The sequence below is a fragment of the Lotus japonicus genome, chromosome 2 (assembly GCF_012489685.1).
Source record: "Lotus japonicus ecotype B-129 chromosome 2, LjGifu_v1.2".
Taxonomy (NCBI): Eukaryota; Viridiplantae; Streptophyta; class Magnoliopsida; order Fabales; family Fabaceae; genus Lotus; species Lotus japonicus.
The window spans coordinates 47,576,753-47,597,157 of record NC_080042.1 but is presented as its reverse complement, the minus strand read 5'-3'; the positions used below and the strand labels follow the sequence as shown (position 1 = coordinate 47,597,157).

Below are 20,405 nucleotides of genomic sequence, written 5' to 3'. Positions count from 1 at the left end.
GTTATCAGTATACCCCGTAACTACTTAACTGATCAATGATTGCTACTTTGCACCATGTGTTTTCTTCAGTGCTTCCAAAAGGTTCCTCTTAATTCTGCTATTTTGGGAACATAACATCACACTCTGTCCTATGATACAGTAATGGGGTTGCTACCTTTGCTATACAAAGGTACAATCTAGCATGCACCAATTAGCCCCACTATGCCCTTCTACTGAAAATGATACTAGTGCCCAGTGATTTAACTTTTCCATTTGATGGGCCTATTTCATGCCACTTTGATGTCAATATATATAAAGCTCAAAGCCAGTAAAGGAAAGCATAAAGCCAATAACACCATATTGAGTTCTACTAAAACTCTATAAATTGAACTAGTTTCCTTGTTTGGAGGTCATTCAAATTGGCCAAGAGGTAGCACAAAATGAAGAGATTAATGGCGATGATGGAAAAACATAAACCATACATTGCAATGCTCTTTATTCAATTTGTATATGCAGGAATGGCTTTGTTGTCTAAGGTTGCAATTTCAAAGGGAATGAGCCCTTATGTGTTTGTTGTTTATCGACAAACCTTTGCAACACTTGCCTTATCCCCATTTGCTTTCTTTGACAGGTTCTCAGAAGTTCTGTCACATTAATTTACACCCTCCTTCTTACTAAATCTTAAATAGGCTTATCAAATTTGTTAATCCCTTAATTTTTGTGCTTTTACAGTAAGCATGCTGCTCCTCTGTCATGCAACTTATTGTGCAAATTGTTTCTAGTTTCCCTTGTTGGGTATGGATATGTCTCTTTCCTGACCCCATTACTTGCTTAACATTGTAACTGCCAAAATGAAAATTCTACTTTATACTCCCTGATAGTGAGGGATTAAGATCCATATCTCTATTTGCTATCTTTTTTCCTGCCTCACCAATGAAATTGTACCTGACACAATATCATTGATGACACACGAAATGAGATATCAAATCGGGGCGGACGATTTTAGTCGTGATACGTACTGAGATAGTATTTTAACAAATATTTGTATTTGTGCCTAAATTGCAGGCTAACAGCAAGTTCAAACCTTTACTATGTTTCCATCAACTACACCTCTGCCACATTTGCTGCAGCCAGCACAAACACAATCCCTTCCATCACTTTCATCCTGGCTGCTTTACTTAGGTAAATTAAAATTAACTAACCATTAGTAGAATCAAGATCTAGACAAATTTTATTTTGTAGTGAACATGGTTTTGAAATTTCAGGGTGGAAAGCATTTCCATAAAACATCTTCATGGAGTGGCCAAGATTTTGGGTTCTGTTCTAAGCCTCACAGGGGCTGTAACCTTTGCTTTAGTCAAAGGACCTCCTCTACATTTTATCAGAGAAAATCAGAATCATGGTTCTCACATATTATCAATGGTTCACTCCAAAGGGGATAGTATTAAAGGCTCTATTATGATGCTATCAGCAAACGCTACTTGGTCCTTGTGGCTTATTTTGCAGGTAGTTATCTCATATCGGTGTTCCTTTAGCACATGATATTTTATGATTCATCTTTTATCACAAGCATTTTTTGTTCCATTTTTAGTGTTTTTCACTAATATATATATACTTGTCTCAGGGATTTATTGTAAAGCAATACCCGGCAAAATTTCGCCTTACCATTATACAGTGCTTTTTTAGCTTCATACAGTCAGCAATTTTGGCTGTTGCAGTGGAGAGGAATAATCCTCATGCATGGAGGCTTGGATGGGATATTCATCTTCTTTCCGTGGCTTATTGTGTATGTTTACTACTACCTACCTCTACCTATTACTTATTAATTGTCTATTTAAAGAAGAAAAAAATTATTTCTGTTTATGTCCACGTAGAATTTTAAAAATAGTAAAATACTTTTGTGAGAAGAATAAATGGAAAGGTAAAATAAGAAAAAAATAATAATACTGTTTTAAAAATTAACAAAATTAATTGAAGTTTTTTTAATATTTATACTTTTTCTCTTCCGGGCATATCAAGCAGTATCTAATACATTACATCACTACATCAATCTTAATAATAAGATTAAGTAACTTTTAGATAGGAAAAAAAAAGTAATTGAATGAATCACAACAGTACTTAAAAAAAAATACACTTCTTAAGAATTATATAATGCATAAATGAAAAATCCTACTAACAATTACTTTAACACTTGTTTCCACTATTCTCCTTTCACATGCATGCTCATACTTATGTAGGGTTAAGTAGTTTACATGCGTAATTCTCAATTTAGTGGGACCTACATAAATTTTAATCAATAAAAGAGCAATAATGTTACTTACACTGTTACACACCTCTATTTGAGGTCGAGGAGGTGAAATGAGGAGAGAGAAAGTATGAGATGTGATAAATGATAAGAGGAGAGAGATAGAAATAAAAAATATGTGGAAATGAAGTGTTTAAAAAATGAGGTGTGGGTATATCATTGTTGATAAAAGAGAGAGTGTTGAAAAGAGAGAGTTAAAGCATGTGTTAGTTGTTGGAAAACTAGTGTATTTCAAAAGTCCAACATTGCTCATATATTGGACATTTCAAAGACTTATATACAAAACTTGACTTGAAGGTCTTAAAAAGCTTGGTAAGAGGTAGGCCCTCGAGCGCATGAGATTGGCCCAATGTAGTGCAAACCAAAATGACCCGCTCAAATCAGTTTAATAACATCAACTTGATATGCTTTTATTTGATTCTGGAAATTAATTGTTTTTTTTCTTCTTTTAAATAGACTGTTAGCAACTTGAGAATTGATACTAACACACTAATTTAAACACGCTTAATGTAATTTATTTATTTTTAAAAATTAAATACATTTTTTTCTTTTTTAATGACTTTTAATAATTAAACCAATCACATTTAAAGTGATAGCAATGTGTTGACAAAAGTAAGCGAATAAAATATATTTTCATTCAATTTATGAATGTTTGGAAAATTCTACAAAATGACCCGTTCAAATCGGTTCTGATCGGTTCAATAACATGGGCCTGATATGGATTTACTGATTCTGAAATGAACTGGTTTTTTTCTTATAAATGACCGTAGCAACTTGAAAATTGATATCAACACACTCTTTTAAACATACTCAATGTAATTTAATTATCTTAAAAAAATAAACACATTTTTTACTTTTTAAAAATGTCTTGACTTTTAATAGTTAAACCAATCACATTTAAAGTGATAAACAATGTGTTGAAAAAGTGTGTTGCTTGCACTCTCATCACAGCTTATGTAACAAAATCACTTGTTTTCTGCACTTTTGTATGCCCACTCCTGCACATGCTCATTTGCCATAAGTGGATAAGGGTATCCCAAAATAAAACTATATTTTATCGCCAACTCAAAATTGTTACTAGTCGTAATTTTTTAAGTGGCGCAACGGAACATTAGACTTTTCATAGTCTTACAGCTTATGAGGGGTTGAGAGTTTACCATCCACATATTGGGTTAAGAGACTAACAACATTAGTAGTCTAGGACATCATCCAAATACCTTCACTACAAAACCTTAAGACAATGAGTGAGTGGGTCATTCCACTTATAAAGTCTTTAACTCTTGCTTAAGGCAATGTGAGACTATTTCCTTCATTCACACTTGCATATACTTCAACAACAATTGCAATTTAGTTACTAAAAAAAATGCTCCCTCTAATGTTTTTAAAAGAATATATAAAACATAAATTTTATGATATCAATAAATTTGTCAAGAACTAATAATCAACAATTAAAATAAAAAATTTGATAAAATTATTATATCTAACTCGATTTAGGCTTATTTGATAAATTTAAATATTTGTCATTAGTAACCTATATATGTAGTTACTTTATATATCTGAGTTTTAGTATTATTGCTAAATATGATTTATTAGAAAATACAAGTTTTTTTATGGAAGAAATAACAAGTGTTAAAGAATCGAGAGATCAAGAATCCTAGTGAACAAGTAATGATACCATATTTCAAAAAAAAAAGTAATGATACATAAACAACAATCAATTTTAAACACACATTTTTTCAACTATCTTATTTATTGTCACATAATTAATTACATCTCTCACTCTAAATTATTTTTCATTTTTAAGAGGGGTGGTGTATAACCCAATTTTTTTTTTTACTTTCTTGATCTATCCAAAATTATATTACAAAATATGTGCCGCACTTCAAAAAGGAGTATAAAATCAAAATATCAAGACTTAGTCAGTAAAACAATGATGCAACAAAAGAATTCAAAAAGTTATTTTTCCGTGCACAAAGAAAAAGTAATGTTTCTTTATAGAAATATTTTGTTTGTTGGAGTCAGTAATGTCTGGAAGCTATCTTGAATACCACTATCGAGCAATTTCTTAGCTTAAACCACACTTCTAAATAAATCATGAGCATTGATTTTTTTTATTATCATAAAGATAAATTACACTATCTAAATAATTGATCTCTAGACCTCCTCATTCCAATCCATATATCCCTTCAGCTATTATTTGGGAACAATCACCAGCGCTGATTAGTGTACACATAAAAAAAAATTCTTGACACTAGAGATATTTGAAATTTGGTTGAGTAGTTGACTGCCACAAACTACCGAAAAAAATCTCATAATCCGCAGGTGTCGTTAACATCGCAGTTTTATATGTGTGCACGAATCTTTTTCGTTAAGACATTTTTCACCCTCTATTGCCGAGTGCTATATATCTTTTTGGAATAGGGCTTCATTAGTGGAAATCTTGCTCGACCAAATGTGGTTACATTTCTCTTTTACGGGATAGGGGAATGTCATTTTCAGAGCCACTTGATTCCAATCATATTATGGTTATAATGGTGCACCTATCACGTCATGGGTGAATACAGTTGACATATAAGATCTTAATGGACCACACTCATTTAGCACACAAGTTACAATCAATTACAGAAAAGATACCACCAATTCCATGGGGTAACAAGTATCTTAACAAAAATGCTGTCATAGTTTTGATCTGAATTATATATATTTAGGTTTTGTTTATATAAAATTTTACTATAAAAATTAAATTAAATTTAATAAATTAATTTTATTAAGTTTAAGAAGACAATTTGTGTTTGGATTTTAATGAAAGTAAGTTCAAAATTTGATTTTTATTTGAATTGTGAAATAGAATTACTCATAATAGGCCTCACACTTAAAATAAATTCTTCTTTTTTCCGATGTACCAAAAAATAATTCTTCAATGAAAATTAAAAGAACAAAATTCACTTTTATTAAATTAGCTACAATTGTTTAAGTCTGGTAAATTTTTTTTTATCAGGTATTGTTTTAACTTTCTTTTTACTAACAGTTAATTGTTGTTGGCAGGGTGTTGTTGTAACAGCCATTTGCTATTGGTTGCAAGTCTGCACTATAGAGACCAAAGGTCCTGTATTCACAGCAATGTTCACCCCTCTAGCCCTTGTGATTACAGCAATATTCTCAGCAATTTGTTGGAAAGAAACACTTTACTTGGGAAGGTTCACATTCTATTCTCCCTATTTGAATACAATAGTGATGCACTTACAATGTGTTTGGCTATTAACCACTTAATTTACAAGTTTAACTAATTCTATTAGTCACGCCAGTTAAAAGTAGTTGTCTATTGAACCGAAAGTAAAAAATTCGATTCTTAAAAACCACATTTTTTACTAGACTTTTGATCTTCACCACACTTTGATCAAAATTGAGAGCAATTTTGTACACAAAAAAATGTATATGAATTATTTTTGTGTGTATGAATTAATGTGTGTATGAATTATTTTTCTAAAAGTATTGATGAAATTAATTGCTTTTGTGTTACTATCAACAATGACAGCATTGGTGGCACAATTTTGTTGGTGATTGGACTCTATAGTGTCTTGTGGGGGAAGAACAAGGAGGGTGTAAAAGTGGTAAACCATGAAGTTGGACAAGTAAAAGAGGAAACCAGATTGGAGTGCATTATACAGCACTGACTGATTAGACAAAATTTAGCAATGGAATCAATGTCCTCCCATGAATGCCCTTTTGTGTTTGTTAACATTATCATATGTATATCTTGTCGACTTTTAACTAGCTTAGGTTGCCTTTATCCTATGTTCTATAGAATCAATCTGTTTAGATATTATGTTTTATTTAGTTTGTTCTTTATCTATGTTAGATAGAATCTTTTTAGATATCATGTTTTATTTTGCCGTTGTACTGGATTGTTTTAAGTTAATTTGCATATTACAAAGTATGCATATGGTTCAATTATTAAATTGAACTCAATGTAATCAACTAAGGTCTTCACATTGATCAAATGCTCTAAAATATATAAATATGAGTTAAGTGATTATACACTTTGTTTTGGTACAGTAAGGAAAAGGAAAACAAAGCTAACTCCTAATAGTTAAAAGGCTTAAATGCACTTTTGGACCCCTAAGTTTATATTTTTTGCGATTGTTGACCCTAATCTTATTTTTCTACGAATGAAGACCCTAATCTTTCAAAATGTTGCACCGTTTACCCTTCCGTCAAAATCCATCAAAAACTTGACGGAACCCACTTACCTGGCCTTCCGACGGAAGGGTAAACAGTGCAACATTTTGAAAGATTAGGGTCTCCATTCAAACTAAAAATAAGATCAGGGTCAACAATCGCAAAAAATGTAAACTTGAGGGTCCAAAAGTGCATTTAAGCCATTTTTTTAAATCCCCCTTTTATCCACGTGGAAGGCCATATCAGCGTGTTCCGTCAAGTTTTTGACGGATTTGGACGGAAGGGTAAACGGTGCAGCGTTTTGAAAGAATAGGGTTCCCATTCGTAGAAAAAAAAAGATAAGGGTTGACAATCGCAAAAAGTTAAAACATGAGGGTCCAAAAGTGCATTTAAGTCTAGTTAAAAAATCCAAATAATTGGCAAATAAAATAGGTGAAATGTAGAATCCCATCTCAAAAGAGCAGCCAAGCGTAGCTAAAAACTCACTAGTAACATTTCCTTCTCACAAAATATGTTAAAGAACAACAGACCAAGATATTTTTGCACGAACACTTGGAAAGCTTTGATTGCATAAACATGAAAAGTTTGACGCTAGTGTTGAATGAGATTAAGAGCTAACATTGAGTCTGAAACTAATAAGATTCGACCATAACCCAAATTCCAACACACGTAGGCCACGCAAAATGGAAAGAAGCTCAATCTAAAACCCAATAGAGAAGCCGAAGAAAGTTGAAAATCCAAAAATCCACCTTCCACAATCATCTCGCACCATAACCATCAGACCAGGATTTCCAAATAAGCTCATGCCAACCTTAAGAGCGACCTACCCAGCCAGAGGCCTCTCCAAGCCACCCACTAATCCACTACTGTCTGAAGCGATAGAAGCATGCAGCAGAATAACCAGCACAGAGGACACACCTCTAAACAGCAAGCACAATGAAAAGTTTGCTTTCTAAAACGCAACATGGTGTTGCTTCCAACTCAACCAAGCGACCAGCAAGACATACAACGCCCTAGAGCAAGGGACAGCAAGAATCCAATCATTGAAGATGCATGCCGATAAAAATCAGCAGAACTGAGCTGGAAGCGATGCTAGATCTGAGATGAGATATTACAATCTCTCACGCAATGCATGAAGGTTTCCTCCTGCCTACCACACAATTTACACATGATGTTCACCGCGATAACACGGCTAACCAGGACGGAAGCTATAGGAACCGCATTTAAGCAGGCTTGTATTGTGCTTCAAACAAGGGACTAAGGCATGAAGTTTAACTTCAAAGGACAGATTCATTGTTTAGGCAACCGATAGTTGATTGGTTTGTTGTGATCATGCAAGAAATTAAATGAAAGCAATCAAAGTGGGGAAGAGTTCAAATTAAAGAAGTATCATTGTTGCGATAATAATTAAATTAGATCCCCCCATATGATCCTGAATTGTGCAAATTGAATGCCAAACAAAGGAACCACTTGAAATGGACCGACAAAACATCCTCACCACAAACATACTTATCCTTGAAAAACTCTTACCCAAAGCTTGTCCTGAGCATGAATAAGATTTCAAACATGCATGCCTCAGAGAGCAGAATTAAATAACCGATCCTTTTGAAGGCCTAAACCACCCTCCTTCTTAGTGAGAGTTTATCCCAAGCAACGATCCGCATTCCCTTTGGACCCCCTTTACTCGAAATAAATTGCGTAAAGATAGAATCCAGGCTACTACAAACAGATTGTGGAAGCCAATAAATTTGCATAGGATCCATTAGTAAGGATTTCAAAACTGACTTGACAAGAGTTACACACTCAGGCCTAGATAACATATTTTTCTTGCTACAAAAACAACAGGAACTATGAACCTCATCAAATCCTATCACATACAAACAAAAGAAAAATGTAAACTAGTTTTAGGCAAGAGCAAAGAAATTTATATCAACCAATCAATATAGAAAGATTCACTCCAATCTGAATCACTTTTTGCCATAAGATGAATATAGAAAGTACACAACATTCTAATTCTTTACACTAAGCCAATTACAAATTGAAAAGATGAATGAAATAAGCTATAACTATACTTAGCTAGGAGGTTTCGTTTGTGTGGGTTTTTTTATTGCTTTGTTTCTGGTGGGTTTTTGCAAGGTTGGCTAGTACTCGTTTTCAGCTTGTCATATGCCTTCCTTGTTTGTAACTGCTTTTCTTGAGGCTGCTGCTTTCAAGATCTCTTATTCATAAGACATTTTGTTTTCGGAAAATATATATATATATATATATATGTGTGTGTGTGTGTGTGTGTAGGGAACAAAAAATTCAAATATATCAAAAGGAAACCAAGCTAGGACCCAAATCACGAATCAATTTTGCAGCAGCACGCATGTCAGAAACGGATTTCAATAGCTGGTCGGCCAGGGGAAGCGACTCCACCCTACATTCAGATATCTTTTAATGATTTCTACAGTGCAGATATCATTTAACTATTTATTTAAGAGAAGAATTCAAAAGTTTTTTAATTTTCAATACTAGTAAATTAACATCATCTCGGTGTGGTCCTTACTCATACTTCTAATAAATTAACATCATGCCCTTCACAAGAGAGTGGAGTAGCTGTGCACCAGGGCAATCAAATGGGCTGAACTGAAAGGAAGTCAAAGGTATTTGCTATTTTCTGAGGCTTAAATGTTTTCAGGTAAAATCTAAACAGAGCCTACAAGATTCTAAGTAAGATCTAATTGATAGCCTCCCATTTCACATTAATATTTCATGACCTTGTCCTATTTGGAAAATATTCTAATAAAGATTGATACTGATATTCTATATGACTTTTATTTATATGTTCCCAATGTCTTCTTCTAGCTAACTTCTATTAAATAGAAAATAATCTGCCACAGTTTCTTTATTTGAGATCAATACTCATACTGGAAATGACATATAAGTAATCTCTGTGGTGAATTATGTTGTTTAAAACTTTAACTTATCATCTATTTTCTTAACAGCACAATGATATGACAAGTAAAAGAAACATTTACTCTGACCTGAATAGACAAGTATTTTTAGAAGCCTTATCTGTATCATGACAGGATCAACCAGTAAGCACAGACTTCAGCTGCTTTGCCACAAAATCCTCAGGCACCCTATCCCATTAAGTCGGTTTCAAGTGCAGATCCAATACACTCTTACAAGTTCCCACCTATAGCATAAATATGGAATTTAGGTCTATCACATGTTTTCATATATTGCAGTCTTCATGATTCAATGAGATATAATAATATGAACTTGCTTTGTGGTACTCGCTCAAATGTAAGACTTATTAGTGCTTCAGTGACCTTAGTGGGATGAGCAATTCCAATGTGAAACACAAAGCACATTTATCAATTAGTTTGAATACCAACACAACAACATATCACATGCCAATTCAATTTAAATAAACAATTAAAATTCACTGACAGAATATTGGCACAGGGATGAAAATTCACTGACAGTTAGCTTCTCATTTAAAAAGCAAAGAAAAATTATATAGAAGAAAAGCAATGTCAGCTTGTTAAAGCAAAGTCAATTATGAAAAGGCAGCAAAATAATAATGAAATTTTGATTTCTGTCCTGGAATCAGATCAAACACACACTTAAGCCATGTAATTTTGCTTCTAATTTCTAAATAACTATGCACAAGTAATTTGTGATGCCTGTGGACTGCAGAAAATGGTATTAAACTATACCATCAATGGAAAATTCTATGAGATGGAACTAATTATGCTAGACATATATGCTTTCCACAAAATCAATTCTCTGTTCATGCACTCCACACTAAACTTTCAAAAAACAATTCAGCCAGCCCTTGGCATTCATGATACCAACTAGACCCAAAACAAATGTTGACAATTTTTTTTAGCATCATACATGCCTAACAATACATTCACAAGACTAGTGCCTTCATAAACGCCTAAAAAAAAGCGGCGACAATTTCTAGATGATAATGGAGTGATTAATTATACCAGCTTTACTCAAACTGAGGCCTCAAGGTCATCTGAATTATCCTCCTAGATTGCGATACAAACAGCCCAAAGAAGAAGAAGAAACTGTTATTATTGAATAGGAAAACTAGAACAATGCGTAGATATTCGCGCCTCAGCTACTCTCCTATTCCCAAGTACACAATAATCCCAAGAGATGATTAATCCCTCTTAGCTCTACCTTAATTATAGTATCATGTATTCCCTTCCCTACTCTCTCATGAGCTCTCTTATCTAACATCACTTAACTATCAAAGTTGCTACCAACAGACTACCTATCCGATGCGGGTACCTATCAAATTGTTTTCTTATTGGGAAAGCTGCAACATAAGAACAACAAAACTCAGTTAATATGACAAGTTATCTGATACTGTATTTTATTTTGTGGGACCTTTAGGAGCCCAAGCTACATAGAGATATGAACATTCAGTTTCAGTTTCAACAAGAAAGCTCTAATCCCCAAAGGAAGTGCTCAAATTGGCACACAGACTAAGACCAAAAGGAAAGAATGAGCAATTGCAGAAGACATTGACAAAAATGTGAAAATCTCTTCATTTTCCATGAAAGCAAACAAACCCCCATTTAAGAATTCCACATTGAGCACACACATAAAGGAACAAAGGGGCACCTCTTTGAACGCTTGTGCATTGGAATCAGACAATGAAGGAGTGAGAGAGTGAAAATTGAGACCGTTGCATTGTTCCCCTGAATCTGGAAACCCTAGCTTGGCGGCGCGGATGCCGCAGGTGAGCACCTTGCCGCGGTTGTAGACGGGAACAGCGAGATTCTAGATCCCTCATTTTAGTTTCCAAATTATTGTTTGGATAATGTTGGAAAAGCATTTTGAAAAACATGATATTCAAAATAGTACTTCTTTTATTTTAAAAACTATTACTATAAACAGTTTTAAATACAGAAAACTAAAACTTCAATCAATCAACTCCTATGAATTAGTGTGAGTCGGCTAACGGTACCATTAGACTATAGGATTTGGGTCTTCTATTCGATATCCGCTTAAGTTATCGTTGTTACGTCACAAAATGTAGTGTTGGTCTTGAAAACCTATTGAGTGGGTATAGTCGACGCTAATTATAACTAGTTTGGTTAGTGATACTTTTAAGTACGTGAAACTTTATTTAACGTTAGTGTATGCTTCGCCTCTGTGTAGCGGCAGACGCTAAATTCTGATGTTATGTTGTCCCTTTCTTGTAATGGCATATAACAATTTGAATCGTGGTTGAGTTAGCTTGATCATCATTCTAATAGTTTAGCTTGTATGGTTTCTCAAGGGGCTAAACACAATAGAAACTTTTTTTTCTTTGGTGCGCCTGTGAATCGTAGAGTTGGGTTTGGGTCGGCCTTGATAACTTTTGGACCATGTGGCTGGTCATCGACCCATGATAGTAGTCCATCAAGCTCGACATATTTTTTGTAAATGAAATGTTGAGATAAACAGCAAAAATGTCGAGTTAGGTGATAAAATTATGCTTAGATGAATAAGTAAAATGCATTCTGAGATGAATAAAAAAAAAAGCTGAGATAGAATACTCAGACTCCAATTTACCTTTAGGCCGAGATGAGATTCACATATTCGCATATGGTCAATTCTTAATTTTGAAATTTGAACTGTAATGATTAAAAAGTAATCATAATCTTATGACAAGTCATACATATGTGACTTTTAGCATGACCACATTTTAGTATCTCATTTTAGCATGACCAATTAATATTTTGTCTATTCACGTTTCTCACCACATTCCATAAAATTGCATTTTTTCAAATTTTCTATAAATTGGAATTCTTAAGTACTTACCGTTCTTCACGTAAAGCTTGCATATCACTCCACTCTTTGAATTCAAGCCTCGTTTCTGAGATATTTTCTCTCAACATTCAAATGTTTTTCTTCCTGTAATTTTAATGGTGAAAATTCATATTTAAGATGATAGTCATTGTTCGACCGAGATCCTTAACTTTATTTTCATGGCATAATCGTTAAAGACATCCTTAATGAAAATTTATCATGGAGGTTTCTCATACTCCTCTTCAACACTTAGATCCTACTTTTTTACAAAATGATTTCGAAAGTTTGTCTTCAAAACTTGCCTCATTTCGAGAATTGCCCCATGAAGCCTGCATAGAAATCGAGGACCTCTGGGCTTCATGAAAGATTTGAGTGATCCTTCATCTTACAATATAATGATTGTTAGCATTTTTTTTCTATTTGAACCTTGCAAATTCCTCATCTATGGGTTGTCAGAGAGGGGCTTCACTCTCTATTCCAACTTCTTTTAGATTGGGTAGACAATGAGGTTTTAGGAACTAAGAGTAGCTTTAAGCATGGGGTCGAAGGAGATATGAGAAAATAGTTAGAAGTAACTTCCGAAGGATATCTAGCAAAAAAAAAATCATCGATCATTCTAATAAACATTTTCCATGTGACCACTAATTGAGCCTAATTGTTTCAATTCTTATGTAGAACTCACGAGTTCATGACTATTTTGACAGGTCTTAGTAGGAAAAGTGGAGAAGAGAAAGAAAACGTGGAGGATTATGGGTAAATCTAAAGAATTTCAACAAGCCCAATATCATGGTGGTGGACCTTTCCAGCACAACCATGGTTAGTTGATCATCAAATTAAAGGCAGCACTGGTGTATCAGATTGAAACTATTATCTAGAGCGAAAATTTGAAGCAATAGCTAAAACATGTGGAGGCCTTGAACGGGGGACGACTCCTCATGCTTGTGAATGCTAAAGAGGAAATATGTATGTGTGGAGGTAGGAATCTTGATACAAAAGAAGAGCAGAATAAAGACGCTCAAGGTACACTTAGATAGTTAGATTAGATACCCACATGGGCAATTTCAATATAGCATTATCATCAAGAAGAGAAATTAGCTTAGCTGGAAAACTTTGTGACGCAAATTGCTGAAAAGGTTGATGAGAGTGGAGATTAAATATGTGATAACTTAGGTATTAATCCATTTTTCATTTTTCATGTTTTATTCTAACTTAAAGATAGAAATGAAATATAATAATCTAATAATCTAATTTGGAATGAAAGTGAAACCTGGAATATAGAGGATATGATAGAATAGAGTGTTAATAGATTAAATCACATAGAAGATAAAATTTAAATGAAATATATAATAAATTGATTAGGTATGAAATTAAAACTGAAATAAAAGGCCTCGTTGTAGTTTTGTTTCTTTGGAGCCTAGCCCCGCCATGTAACCAAAAAAAATTAAATAGATCACGTCTGATAGAAGACAAAATGAAAATGATAATTTCATTTGGTATGAAAGTTATCACTAAAACAGAGGGATATTTATCTCATAGAAGATAAAATGGAAATGAAATAACAAAATTTAATTTAGTATGAAAGTTTTATTTTGAAAGTAATTTGGTATGAAATTAAGACTAAAATAAAGAGGATATGATAAAATAGAGTGTTCATCAATCTGATTTAATAGAAGACAAAATGGAAATAAATTATAATAATTTAATTTGGTATGAAATAAAAAAAATATCAAAGGATAAAAAAGTAAAGGAATATAATTAGATGCTAAAAATAATTTAACATATTTAACCATAAAAAAGCTTTTTACTAATTAAAGTTTAGGATAAAATAATCATTGATATAAAACTCTCATCATGTTGGGCCATAAAAAATTAGATAAGCAGCCTTTTGTGCTTGGGGTTTGTAGTATTAGTTCATTCTGGGTGGGAATAAATAAATGCTGGAGTGCGCATTTCGCAGAGTCAGAGGCGGTGTCACAGACACGGAAAATGAAAGAGAGAGAAACAACTAACACATGGATGGAGCTAAAGAACGAGAAACACTACTACTAACGTTGCTTCCTAGAACATGAAGGTCAGTTTCTTCTTCTTCTTCTCATGTTCCTTCCTTTTTCTTAGGTTTTACTTTCAGTCCATTTCTACTATTTTGCAACAAATAATTCCCTCCTTTTTATCATTAGTTTATGTTGTAGCCTTTATTGTTAGCTCCACCAAATTTTTATTTTTTTTCATTTGTTCTCAATTTGGTTGAAGTTTTTCCTTGGAAATTCTAGACTCTGAATTTTTCATGGTCTGATTAGCAGTTTCTGAAGTTTGCTCTTCTGGGTTCTCTTTGCATCTTCTGAAAAATTCAATTTTTATTTTTTCTAGTTTAAGCCTTTGTGGAATTTTCATCTGGGTTTGATTTGGTGAGTTTTTGGTTTATGTAAATAGAAAAATGTTTTTTTTTTTCAGAATTTGGTTTCTGGTTCTAGGAGAAGTTTGATGTTCTGTTTTTCTAAAGTTGTTATAATTTATTGGTTGAAGTGGGTACCTCTGATACTTTTGTTTTCTTTACAGATATCTTGTGATTAGGGTGGGCAGGGAGCCTAATTTCTCACTGAAGTTTCTGTCTTTGAGGTTTGTTATCTCAACTGCACATTGCATGTCTTGTTTTCTGATGTGGGGTCTGTGTATGTGTGAGAGATAATACTAAAACATTAGTGAAGATGCATAAGAATTTCTTTATCTCTTTTAATGCAAAGTAGATGTATAATGTATTAGGCTTATTAACTAGTGACTGATGATGCTACTACAGGTTGCCCCTTTGCCCTTTTTATTTATTATTTTTTCTTTCTTTGTGGTGAAAAGGTAGGTTGGTTGATACCAGCTCAATCTTTTGGTAAGATTCTGGTTTGGCTTTGATTGATCTTTTAAGATGTTAGATTTAGGGGGTTCAACTGTTGAATATAATGTTTAAAAAATAACCAAAAAACATGTTTCTGACAACATTCTGAAGTTTTTGGCTGCTTTAGACTTTAGGTTCATGTGAGCCTTCCTTTTTATAGGAATCTCCTTTGCTTTTTCCTTTGTGCTTTTCCCTATCAGCCTTAGTGACTAAGCATTGTAGCCGGAATTTAAAATTGAAGTTTGTTTGATTTGCAGCTCTTCCCTCGCCTAAGACTTGTGAGTTGTGACATCATCTAACTAGAGTGGATTACCGGAAAATTATCCTGTACATGTAAAATGTCCTTCCGGGGTATTGTTCGTGATGTAAGGGACGGATTTGGAAGCTTATCTAGGCGGAGTTTTGAGGTAAGGCTTCCCGGCCATCACAGGGGCAAGTCAAATAGTTCGGTCTATGAGTTGAAAGAACAGCCACCAATAATACAGAACAGCAGGTGGGCTAGCCTTCCACCTGAGCTTCTTCGTGATGTTATTAATAGATTGGAAGCAAGTGAGAGCACATGGCCAGCTCGTAAGCACGTGGTTGCCTGTGCTGCTGTGTGCAAATCCTGGAGAGAAATGTGCAAAGAAATTGTTAGCAGTCCTGAGTTAAGTGGGAAGATTACTTTCCCTGTTTCACTAAAGCAGGTAATGCTTTCGTAATCTTCTACCATTTGTTCCAGATATATTTTAATGGAACTCGTTAATGCATAAGAAATATACATTTTGCACATGAGTGAATGAATTTGCTTTTCGCTTTTTTATTGACCCTTGCTTTACAGCCTGGTGCTAGGGACGGACACATCCAGTGTTTCATCAAGAGAGACAAATCTAATATGACTTATCACCTATTCCTTTGTCTTAGTCCTGGTAAGTTCAAGCTCTTTGCAATGGCCTACTTTTTGTTTACTGTGTTCATTTAGTTGAGCAATTATTTTCTGGTTGCCAAGGTATGGAATGGATAGTTGATACTGTTTGTTTGGAAGCTTGTCTATCATCCTTTTAAACGATATTAAGAGCATAATATGGGGCATACTGTTGTGTTAAGAAATTTTTTCTGTGTTATGCTTAAGTTATCTCTGTAAAGCCAAGGTTAGCTGGAAGCTGGGAATCATGAGCACGTTCATGGCTTCATGGCTCATGCTCCATTTTTTTCATTCTTCTTGAAATAGCCAACTTCTAATTTTAGTCTATTGATTTAAGTGCTTGCTATGCTGGCTACTCAAATGGCACAAGTAGTTCCATAGTTTGATTGAAATGCTATCAATATATCTCTATAGCCTATAAACATATATTAGAAATTTTGTGAACTTGGTTGTCATTGTCTCTGCACTGGGATATGTTTTGAATTACAATTTTTCCTGCAGCCTTGCTTGTTGAAAATGGAAAGTTTCTTCTTTCTGCAAAACGGAGCAGAAGAACGACATGCACTGAGTACATTATATCCATAGATGCGGATAATATATCAAGATCTAGTAGCACATACATTGGAAAACTAAGGTATTTTGGAATTCTAGTTTCTTTTTCTCCCTGAGCACCTTCAATCATTGTTTTTGACTAATTTCTGGTTTAAATGAGGTGGAAAGGAGCAAAACATTTTGCAGTTTTCTTGAAAGTTAATTCTTTGCAGAATATAATTTTGAGTATGATCTTGAGATGGCTGGAATTAGTTGCTACTTGCTATACTTTCAACAGATTTTTCTATTGTCTAGTATTGGATATCTATTGATGTTTCTGTGTCCTCCCCTGCTTGCTTACTAGCAAGAGTTCGGTATGTCTAGTAAATCTTATTACTGGGCTCTTGATTGCATCTACAATTACTACTGCTGAATATGCCCCTTCTTATGTTGAATATTTCCCTTCTTATACAGGTAACTTAAAAGATATGAATGAATTTCCTGGCTGTAACTTACTTTTGATGTTTCATAAGCAATGCCGAATTTGTATTCTGATAGAAATCGGTATCATATTAGAAAGAATCAAAGAAATAATGATAGGGATTTACCCCAATTATAATGATAGAAAACACTGTTCTAGTTGCAACCTCCTAATGCCTAAAGGTCCCCCCCCCCCCCCAACACTCTGAAAATGACTAGACACTTCTCCTGCTCACCCCCTCTTCCTATTTATACTCAATATGCCTTATCCATTAATCTAACCAATCTATTACCTTACTTTTCCTATTATACCCATGCACTTTTTTCCTTCCTGAATTCTATATTCTCACCTCTGTTAATCATCTTATATTTGTTCATCTAATTTTGCGATGATCATAATTTTCATCCATGTGGTTACCTCTTAATTTTGATGTGCGTGTGTCTGTAATAATACACAAGAAATCACTTTCTGTGTAGTTTCCTTGCATACAATCTTATACTGTGTAAATTCCCCCCCCCCCCCCCCCAATTGCAGGTCAAATTTTCTTGGCACCAAATTCATAATTTATGATACACAGCCTCCCTACAACAATGCTCAGCTGTCTCCTCCAGGCCGAAGCCGTAGATTTAATTCAAAGAAGGTTTCCCCCAAAGTGCCTAGTGGCAGCTACAATATTGCCCAGATCACGTATGAGTTGAATGTCTTGGGTACTAGGGGCCCACGTAGGATGAACTGCACCATGCACTCAATCCCTATGTCAGCCCTTGAGCCTGGTGGCGCGGTCCCAGGGCAGCCAGAACTCCTTCCCCGCTCCCTTGAGGATTCATTCCGCAGCATATCCTTCGCAAGATCAATTGACAACGCGAGCGAGTTTAGCAGCTCTAGGTTCTCAGACATAATTGGGACCAGCAATGAAGAGGAGGGAAAAGACAGACCACTGGTTCTCAAGAACAAATCACCGAGATGGCACGAGCAGCTGCAGTGCTGGTGTCTCAACTTCAGGGGTAGGGTGACTGTCGCCTCTGTCAAGAATTTTCAGCTGATTGCCGCGACACAGCCGGCCGCCGGTGCTCCTACACCATCTCAACCAACACTGTCTGATCATGATAAGACTATTCTTCAGTTTGGCAAAGTCGGCAAGGACATGTTTACCATGGACTATAGATATCCCCTCTCTGCATTTCAGGCTTTCGCCATTTGCTTGACTAGCTTTGACACAAAACTGGCATGTGAATAATGACAGGAAATATGGTAAAAGTAGTATTCATCTGCATTTATGTTTTCACAATATGGTGAACCTGCATGGAGTCAGACTACACTACACCTCATAGTTTAACTGTAAAGTACAGAACATCCTATGGCCCATTATATTTTCTTCTATCTTGTTCGTTGTCTGTTTTACCTTTTTTTTCTGTCGAACTTCTTTGTTGCTCATACTCATCATGGGCAAAAGATGTAACTTGGTTAGAATTTAATACCATTTATGCTTACATGTAATGGAAATGTATGTGTTTGCCCAGTGACAAGAATCTTGATTGCTTTTGGGGGACTTAGATTGGTGTGAAACTGTGAGTGCAACCAAATGTCAATTGCCTAAATGCTGAACTTACAAATTCATCGAGAATTCGAGATGATTGCTAAATGTTCTTTCATTCTCCAATTTTTCTCATTTTCCTCCCTCCTAATCTACTGTTTGGTACTATCAAAATATTGTTAAAAAATACATCAGGTTCTTACAAGTGTTGTTAGATTTCCGTTGAACTTGATGTAGATTCATGTTGAGCTTGATGTAGTAAAACTTTACTTTTCCAATCTACCTTAAAGTTTTACTTTTCCAATCTACCTTAAATTAAATGTGCTATATTTTGATATATGTGAAATCACGTTTGCATTTATATCAATGTTGGATAAAGGAGCTTTGTAAGGGGTTGGAATGATTTTGGCATGCGTAAAGTGAATCAAAAGATGGTAGTTGATAGATAAAATTGTTGCAGCAGTTTGGCAAATATATCATAGCGAAAGGAGATATATTACCTTCTGGAGGGGTGGGTATGAGATTTTGGGAATGAACGTGGTGGAGAGTCATTCCAGATATTTTGGCCTCCCAACGTTGGTGGGGCGCTCTATTAGAAGTCCACAAATTGGCTAGAGATAGAGCATAGACCTCCCAATTTCGAATATGGTATCAGAGTCTATCCTAGACCCAATTTCCATTTGTTACATGCAAAATGAACTACTAGAGTAATGTCATATCATCATTCTCCATCCTCTGAAAAACCATCCACATAATTAAAAGTATCAACTGTTTTTCATATTTTCAAGATACCAAAGACACAAATTTCTTTATTTATTATATTCATTATACAGTACTGTGAGGATCTGTAGGAGGATACATCATTGCTTGAATTACCTTGGTTAAAAATTAAAGATCCACAATAAATAAAATTTCTAAAATGTTCACTTCTATATCAATAGTATCTCTAACTAGGACAGGCATGCACCTTAATGTATTTTAAATAGTGTAGATTTCATTTGGAGTGACATTAATTTTCACAAGGATGATAAGTAATTTTCATCAATTTTTAACTAGTACTTTGTGCTTTTATCTATTTCCATTATTAGAGCCTTTATCCCAAGGATGATAAGTCCCTGGTAAATTGTCTTCTAGTGCAGCAGTGTTCTTTCTTTCATCTATGAACTAAGGATGTTTCTTTTGATAGAATCAGAATGATCAATGAAGAATTAGAAATCACAGAAACCATTAGCATCTCTTGCAATATAATATCTAGCATCAAAAACCCTTAGCATTAGAATGTTTTCAATGTGTAGTGTTTGTTCCAAAGATGACGTTTCTTGAGAACATGATTTCCAAGATGTTTCTTTTTAAAAAAATGGCTTCTTTTGATGTGTTACTTCCTTCAAAACAATAATTATTGGAGAATTAGTTTGAAGCTTTCATCAGAATTAGTCGTCTTCTCTCCATTGAACAAAACCTAAAAGAACTCAAGCTAACACAACTTAGAATTATGTTGAAAAAGGGGTGGCCAAGACCGGATTCCCTAAGGGCATCTTGCAGAAATCTCCAGGTAATTATTTCATTGTCTTCTCCAAATCAATCTTCATCGCTCCCCATCCTATCCTTCTCTCCGAATAACCCATCTGAATGGAAATCCTCTCGAGAAATGACAATATTATCATAACTTTATCTACCAAGAATGAAGCTCCACTTGTTAAGAGCTGGCTACAACGTCCCCAACACACCTTTCATCCTATTAGCCATGACTTTTGTCATGGTTTTATACACCACATACACAAACTGTTGGGCCTGGATTTGAGCAGT

The 20,405-nt window shown here is 34.5% G+C and overlaps 2 protein-coding genes and 1 long non-coding RNA gene across 4 annotated transcripts; 2 read left to right on the top strand and 1 right to left on the bottom strand.

Moving 5' to 3' along the window:
• The first annotated feature begins 286 nt into the window (after window positions 1-286).
• Window positions 287-6,129, top strand: LOC130735426 (WAT1-related protein At1g43650). The gene is made up of 7 exons (XM_057587422.1): window positions 287-610; window positions 712-774; window positions 1,045-1,161; window positions 1,245-1,485; window positions 1,604-1,765; window positions 5,330-5,481; window positions 5,820-6,129. Exons 1-7 carry the CDS (start codon window positions 420-422, stop codon window positions 5,956-5,958), a joined length of 1,065 nt encoding a protein of 354 aa, XP_057443405.1. The 5' UTR covers window positions 287-419; the 3' UTR covers window positions 5,959-6,129.
• Window positions 6,130-6,585: 456 nt separating this feature from the next.
• LOC130738165 (uncharacterized) lies at window positions 6,586-11,401 on the bottom strand. Its single transcript, XR_009019242.1, has 3 exons — window positions 11,093-11,401; window positions 9,490-9,644; window positions 6,586-8,882 (listed from the first exon to the last, which is right to left on the bottom strand). It is a non-coding gene; the product is annotated as an uncharacterized LOC130738165 (long non-coding RNA).
• A 2,762-nt stretch (window positions 11,402-14,163) lies between these two features.
• Window positions 14,164-18,584, top strand: LOC130738164 (tubby-like F-box protein 8). 2 transcript variants are annotated; one of them, XM_057590086.1, is made up of 6 exons: window positions 14,164-14,336; window positions 14,822-14,881; window positions 15,407-15,835; window positions 15,970-16,057; window positions 16,555-16,687; window positions 17,600-18,584. In XM_057590086.1, exons 3-6 carry the CDS (start codon window positions 15,488-15,490, stop codon window positions 18,300-18,302), a joined length of 1,272 nt encoding a protein of 423 aa, XP_057446069.1. In that variant the 5' UTR covers window positions 14,164-14,336; window positions 14,822-14,881; window positions 15,407-15,487; the 3' UTR covers window positions 18,303-18,584. The 2 variants fall into 2 exon arrangements, with proteins under 2 accessions (XP_057446069.1, XP_057446070.1); XM_057590087.1 differs by lacking the exon at window positions 14,164-14,336 and adding an exon at window positions 14,441-14,670.
• Window positions 18,585-20,405: the final 1,821 nt, after the last annotated feature.